The sequence below is a fragment of the Salvia splendens genome, chromosome 9 (genome assembly GCF_004379255.2).
Source record: "Salvia splendens isolate huo1 chromosome 9, SspV2, whole genome shotgun sequence".
In the NCBI taxonomy this organism is placed as follows: domain Eukaryota; kingdom Viridiplantae; phylum Streptophyta; class Magnoliopsida; order Lamiales; family Lamiaceae; genus Salvia; species Salvia splendens.
This window is the reverse complement of record NC_056040.1, coordinates 35,933,120-35,940,607: the sequence shown is the minus strand read 5'-3', so window position 1 is coordinate 35,940,607 and position 7,488 is coordinate 35,933,120. Positions and strand designations below refer to the sequence as shown.

The 7,488-nt window shown below is 46.9% G+C and overlaps 1 protein-coding gene across 1 annotated transcript; it reads right to left on the bottom strand.

Annotated features, from left to right (window-relative positions):
* Positions 1-2,724: 2,724 nt before the first annotated feature.
* Positions 2,725-3,132, bottom strand: LOC121749504. The gene has a single exon (XM_042144070.1). The coding sequence runs from the start codon at positions 3,130-3,132 to the stop codon at positions 2,725-2,727; it is 408 nt and encodes a 135-aa protein (XP_042000004.1).
* Positions 3,133-7,488: the final 4,356 nt, after the last annotated feature.

Genomic DNA, 7,488 nt, shown 5'->3' with positions numbered 1-7,488 from the left:
TTCCTCTTTCTACGAGAAAAGATTGCAAGAAGGATCTCAGGATGGGCACACCGTCACCTATCCTTTGGAGGAAGGCTTACGTTGATTAAGAGCACCCTTGAAGCGATCCCCTTACACATCTTCCAAGCCGTCGAGCCCACGGCCGGTACCCTTAAGCAACTTGATCAACAAATGGCCCGATTCTTTTGGGGGTCTACGAATGAGAAGAAGCGGACCCATTGGATTGGTTGGGAACAAATGTGTCGGCCCACTGATGAAGGAGGCCTTGGGATCCGGAAAACTATGGAGGTCCTCCGCGCCTTCAATATCAAACTTTGGTGGCGCTTTCGGGAGCAAAACTCCCTTTGGGCAAGATACATGATGGCAAAATATTGCACCAACTCCACACCGCTCACCTTGAGACTGCCGAGCAGGAGTAGTCCTACGTGGAGAAGGCTCTCAAGAGCATGGCCCCTCGCACAACCGCACATGAGATGGCTAGTGGGACAAGGGGACATCTACTTCTGGGATGACATTTGGCTTGGCAATAGCCCTCTGAGGGAATTTAGTCTTGATGATAGGGGAAGACCAACCACCCGGGTTTCGGAGTTCATTACTAATGGGGGTTGGGATGTGCCCAAGCTTCAGCTTCTTCACAATCAGGCCGGCCTCCCTCAGCATGTTATCGATGGCATCATTAATACACCGATCCTCCATGATGAACAGGATATCCTGAGGTGGAACCTCTCTAAACATGGGGAATTCACGGTGGCTTCGACATGGGACACACTTCGAGGGCGAAACCCGATCATCCAAGGTTTGGGGGACGTTTGGAAGGCAGGCCTCACCAACTCAATAGCCATCTTTATCTGGAGGCTTCTCTCCAATCGGGTGCCGGTTGACACGAAGCTTCAGTGGCGGGAGATTGAGCTAGCCTCTAAGTGCCAATGCTGCCCCCACCGACCGAATACCGAGTCCCTCCAACACCTCTTCATCCAGGGACATGGAGCTCGCAGAGTTTGGAGTGAGTTTGACGGTTGGTTCACAGGCCCGTTCCCCCGCATCCATATCAATGATACAATCCCTACGAGAATCGAAGTGTGGGCGCGAAGGTACCAACAGCCGAACAAGAAACATCTTAGCCGAGCCACTCCATACCTCATTCTGTGGTTTATCTGGTCGGAGAGAAACAGGAGTCGCCACCAAGGCACACAGTTTAAACCACAAAACGTGGTATGGCAGGTCCACATGTTCATTCGGAATGCTATGTCCAATGGAAGCTTGAAGCCGAAACATTGGAAGGGAGTTAAACTTGGAATCAACATTCCTCAAGCGGCGGCAATCAGGGCGCTACCCCTAGCCATGGCAATCAAATGGAACCCCCCGGACCAGCCGTGGATAAAGCTCAACACAGATGGCTCCTACAATGAAGCGAACGGTAGAACAGGGGCTGGAGGGATTATTCGAGACCACTTGGGTAAGATGCTCGTCGCCTTCAGCACACCCCTAGAAGCACACTCGGCGTTAGAGGCGGAGCTGTTGGCCATGCTCCACGGGCTAAATATAGCCAAAGAACTCGCCCTACCAATCTGGATTGAGTCCGATGCAGAGCAAGCAATCAAATTGGTCAATGGGACTGGATGGGGGCCGGCACTCGCCCGGCAAGCGGTGGCGCAACTAACCCTTCATAAACGCCAACTCAAATTCCGAGCCACCTTCATACACAGGGAGGGGAACAAAGCGGCGGATTTCCTTGCGAAAATGGGGCTAGTCCAAGACAGTGGTCTACGAATGCACTACAACTCAGCACCGAGAGAACTGTTGGACTTGGTTAGATTGGACGAGATGGGAGTGTCGCACATCCGATACCTTGACGGGAACGGGCATTAAAGTTGATAATGAGACGATGGGAGACAATAGTGACTAGCTTTTTGGTTAATTGTATTTTGGAAAAGAGTATGATGAGGTCCGAACCTTGTGGGATTGGACCGCATACTACTCTTGATTTGTTACGGCACACCACTTTTGGGTGTGGCCACGCCTTGTAATTACCGCCTTTGGAATTATAGGGATGAGGGACCCACGAACCCTCCACCGTAGAGGTGTTTGATAAAAAAAAAAAAAAAAAAAAAAAAAAAAAAAAAAAAAAAATATAGAAATTACTTTTAGCGAGGTTGATCTGTTGCCCTGAGACTCCCTTATAACCATCAAGACACGCTCTAAGCCGGCGCAAAGAGTGTGCAGTTGCTTGGGTGAAAATAATAATATCATCGACATAAGCTAAGTGGTTGATTTCCATGTACCTCCTAGAGGCTTTGAAGGTCATCTCCTTCTTGCCAAGAATGAGTTTGTCGAGGGCACTGGATAGATAAACTGCGGCAATCACAAACAATGCCGGGGAGATGGGATCTCCTTGTCTGAGCCCACGAGTAGATTTGAAAAAACCCGCTGGGCCCCATTAATAAGGACTGAGAACCAGCATGAGCTAATGCACCTTTCGATAATGTTTTTTTTTTTTTTTACTCCAAACACCTTCACGGTGGAGGGTTCGTGGGTCCCTCATCCCTATATTTGAAAAGGTTGTGAACTACAGAACGTGGCCATACCCAAAAGTGGTATGCCATAGCGAAAGCAAGAGTAGTATGCGGTCCGAAACCGCAGGGACCGGACCTCATCATACTCTCTTCAAAATTACAATTGCATGGTACATACAAGGAATTACACATCTTTCCTCGGCACGCAAACCTAATCTTCATCCTCGGCTTGGACCCGAATATTGGGGACGCCCATAGCCTCCAGTCTGACAATTGCTTTAAGGATCCGTGGGGCCGTTGAGGTGTTCATGCGGAGAGATTCAGGGCTCTCAATTCCCATTTTTGCGAGGAGGTCTGCTCCTTTGTTCCCCTCCCGATGTATGAAAGTTGTTCGGGTAATCTGTTGACTCTTTTGAATGGCGATGCGTGCCAAGATTCGGCTCGTGTATGCTGGCCCCCAGCTTGAGCCATTGAGGAGCTTAACCGCTTGGGCGGCATCTGATTCAACCCAAATAGGTCGTCCAAAATCCAAGGCTAAAGTCAGCCCGTGATGTATGGCCATAAGCTCCGCTTCAAGGGCCGAGTGGGCCTCGAGTGAAGTGGCGAAGGCTGCGAGCATGTTACCCTCGTGATCACGGATAATTCATCCCCCTCCCACCTTGTCCATGTCTTCTAAGTATGCGCCATTAGTATTGAGCTTGATCCAAGGGCTATCCGGCGGGTTCCATTTGATCGGCATCGCAAGAGGCCTACTACTCCTCCTCGACCCCACCTGGCTCGGGACATTGATTTTAAGGTTTACACCCTTCCAATGCTTCGGTTTGAAGCTCCCGTTAGCCATGCAATTACGTATAAACATTTGAACTTCCCAAACCTCATTAAAGGCCTTGAACTGAACCAATTGATGGCGACTCCTATTCCGCTCCGCCCAAAGGAACCATAATATAAGGTACGACATGACTTTACTAAGGTGCTTCTTACCCGGTTGCTGAAGTCTTTGGGCCCAAACTTCGAGTCTTTCTGGGATTGTGTCATTAATCCGAAGTAAAGGTGAGGTTCCCGCAAACCATGAGTCAAACTCCCTCCAGACACTCACGGCTCCATCCCCTCGAATGAAGAGGTGCTGGAGAGACTCAATATTCGGCCGATGTGGGCAACATTGGCACTTGGATGCCATCTCCATTTTCCTCCATTGTAGCTTCGTGTCCACATGGCACTTGGACGCCAAATAAAGATGGCAATCGACGAGGTGATGCCAGCTCTCCAAACATCATCAAGTCCAAGGACGAAAGGCCTTTGTGTCCGGATGGTCTCCTAGGTTGTCGCAAGTGAGAACTCCCCTGTCTGAGACAACGTCCATCTCGGCGTATCTTCTTCCCCCAAAATGATTGGCGTGTCAAGGATCTTCAGGATTACATGTTCTGGGAATCCGGCTTGTGCATGGAGCATTCGGAGCTTCGGTTCATTCCATGCCCCATCCATGATGAAAACCCTAACATGATCCAGGGGGTTGCCCCTATCATCTAGGCTAAGTTCTCTGAGTGGGGTATCTCCGAGCCAAAAATCAGCCCAAAAATACATCCTTCCTTTACCCACCACCCATCGGACATATGGGTGAGCCTGCGCCATCTTTAGGAGCCTTCTCCAGGTCGGACTATTTCATCCCACCACCCAAGCCGTAAGTGGAGACGCCTTATTGCAGTACTTAACCATCATATATTGTGCCCATAAGGAATTTTGTTCCCTGAATCTCCACCATAGCTTAATATTAAAAGCGCGGAGTACCTCTTTGAACTTGCGGATTCCAAGGCCTCCCTCAGCAGTGGGACAGCAGATCTGGTCCCAACCTATCCAGTGTGTCTTCTTTTTCTCATTAGTCGAACCCCAGAAGAAGCGGGCCATTTGTTGATCCAACTGCTTGAGTGCACCACCCGTGGGCTCAATTGCTTGAAAGATATGGAGTGGGACCGCCTCAAGCGTGCTCTTGATTAGAGTGAGTCTTCCCCCGAAGGACAGGTGCCGATGTGCCCATCCTAAAATCCTTGCCGCAATTTTCTCCCGAAGGAACATAAACATATCCGATCGCTTAACCCCTCGGTAGATAGGGACACCAAGATAAAGGAAAGGGAACATACCTCTAGAGAAGCCCCCTTCCGTGTGAATAGAGTTCGCCCACCCTTCATGTGCTTAAACAATATAGAAATTACTCTTAGCAAGGTTGATTTGTTGGCCCGAGACCTCAGCATAGTGGTCAAGGCACGCTCTGAGTCTCCTAAGAGATGTTGTGGCTGCTTGCGTGAAAATGATGATGTCATCAGCATAGGCGAGGTGGCTGATCTCTAAGCACCCCCGTGTGGCTTTGAAAGTCATCTCCCTATTCCCGAGAATGAGTTTTTCAAGAGCCTGCGAGAGATAGTCAGCTGCAAGAACAGAAAGGGCGGGGGAGTTGGGGTCGCCTTGTCTGAGCCCGCTGGTTGATTTGAAGAAACCTGTAGGGGCGCCATTAACGAGGATCGAGAACCAACAAGATCCTACACATCTTTCAATAAGTGCAATCTATGGTTCCGGGAAGCCCATTCGCTTGAGGATCCTGAGTAGGAATGGCCACTGAACTCGATCATAAGCCTTTGCCATGTCAATCTTTACTGCAACGTTCGGGGTCGGGGTACATCTTGCAAGCTCATGGAACATTTCCTTTGCGAGGAGCACATTGTCATTTAGCAATCTCCCGTTCACAAATCCATTTTGGTTCGGTGAGACGACGCGGGGTAGAAAGGGGGTGTGAGCCTCTTCATGAGGATTTTTGTGACCACCTTGTTGACAACCTTACATAGGCTGATGGTCCGATAATCTCCCCAAGTTTCGGGTGCCGCCTTTTTCGGTATAAGTACAATGCTCGTGGCCGTAAAGCTTCGGGGGAGGTACGCGCCACCAAAGAACTGCCTAACCGCATCCACTATTTCCCGAGATGTCAAAAATTGCTCGCTTAACTTCATCCGCATCTGGTGGATTAGGGAGGTCTTCCAGTTGCTCCGAGAAGGGAAGTTGGTGCAATAGGTCAAGGTCCGGTTCAGCGAGCTCCGGGTAGTTAAGGGCAATGAGATTTTGGAAAAAGTTGATATGGATTGGGATAGGACGAAGGACCCGTTAGATATATTGATCCAAGAACCCCACGTATAAGGTTTGGCAGCGGACTCCCTTGATTGATAATCTGGTTTGATCCACTTCCAGAGCTTGGAAAACCTCGACCCGTTGGCTATATGATCAGCCAAGAACCTCGGTATGGTTGAACGCCACAAGAACTTGCTCAAATTATCTTGATAAGTTCCAAACAAGTGAAAAACTCTACAAAGAGAATTCAACTCACAAGACAAAGTCTATTTTCGTATTTGATCAATGGTGTCCTCAAATGACATGCTTACAAGCCTATTTATAGGCTAGAATGGACTCTTGAAAGTCTCATATCATTAGTACAACTTAAGACCTTTAGAATGACTCATAATAAGTGAAAAGTAACTCCTAAACTATTGGTGTGACTTTAGGACATCTAAAGTCACTTATTTAACTCAAAAAGAAACTTAAAAATGACTCTTCATTTTGGTTGCTCCAACATGGACGAAAATGCATCATGTATCTTCAATTTGGCCCTCCAAAATGTGATATATAGTGACTCAAAACTTCATGCATTGGGCTGCCCACTAACTTGAATAATATTCACCATTTGGCCCAATGTAGATTGGTCTTGGAATTGGGCTTTTATTTCATCAACTAAAAGCATCATGGACTCCTTTATCTTCTTAGCTCTAGCTCTTGTAATTGGTCCACTTTGAATGAACAATGGATCCATCTTCTTGTCCTTGTAGATCAGCTTGGGTGTAGCTCCATCATTCCCTTCTTCTTCAAGAGGATTCGTCCTCGAATCTAATTCACCAACATAAGGAGATAAATCAGAAACATTGAAAGTAGCACTTACATCAAACTCACCAGGTAAGTCAAGTTTGTAAGCATTATCATTGACTTTTCCAATCACTTGGAATGGTCCATCTCCTCTTGGCTGCAACTTGGACTTTCTTTTCGAAGGAAATCTCTCCTTTCTCATATGCAACCAAACCCAATCTCCCGGCTCAAAGATGACTTGTTTCCGACCCTTGTTGGCTTGCTTTGCATATTGTTCTGTCCTCTTTTCAATGTTGAGTCTTACCCTTTCATGCAATCTTTTCACCATTTCGGCCTTAGCTTTTCCATCAAGACTTGCACGATCTTCAATAGGTATTGGAATCAAATCTAGTGGGCTCAATGGATTAAAATCATACACAACTTCAAATGGAGAAAAGTTAGTAGCAGAATGAACACTTCGATTATAAGCAAATTCAGCAAAAGGTAAGCATTCCTCCCAACTTTTCAAGTTCTTTTTAACTAAAGTTCGTAGTAATTGAGACAAAGTCCTATTAACTACTTCAGTTTGTCCATCAGTTTGTGGATGACAAGTAGAAGAAAATAAGAGTTTAGTTCCTAACCTATTCCACAACACTCGCCAAAAATGACTCACAAATTTAGCATCTCGATCACTCACAATTGATCTAGGAACACCATGCAAATGGACAATTTCTTTAAAGAACAAATCAGCGATATGAGATGCATCATCAGTTTTGTGACATGGAATAAAATGTGCCATTTTTGAAAACCTATCAATAACCACAAAAACTGAATCTCTACCTCTTTTTGTTCTTGGCAAACCAACAACAAAGTCCATTGAAATATCCTCCCACGGTGCACTAGGAATTGGTAACGGTTTGTACAAACCATGTGGGTGTGATTTAGACTTGGCTTGCATGCAAGTTATGCATCTTTTATAAATTCTTTCAACATCCACACGCATTTTAGGCCAAAAGAAATGTTCATGCAAAACATCCATTGTCTTATGGACTCCAAAATGCCCCATTAAACCACCACCATGTGCTTCACGCACAAGCAA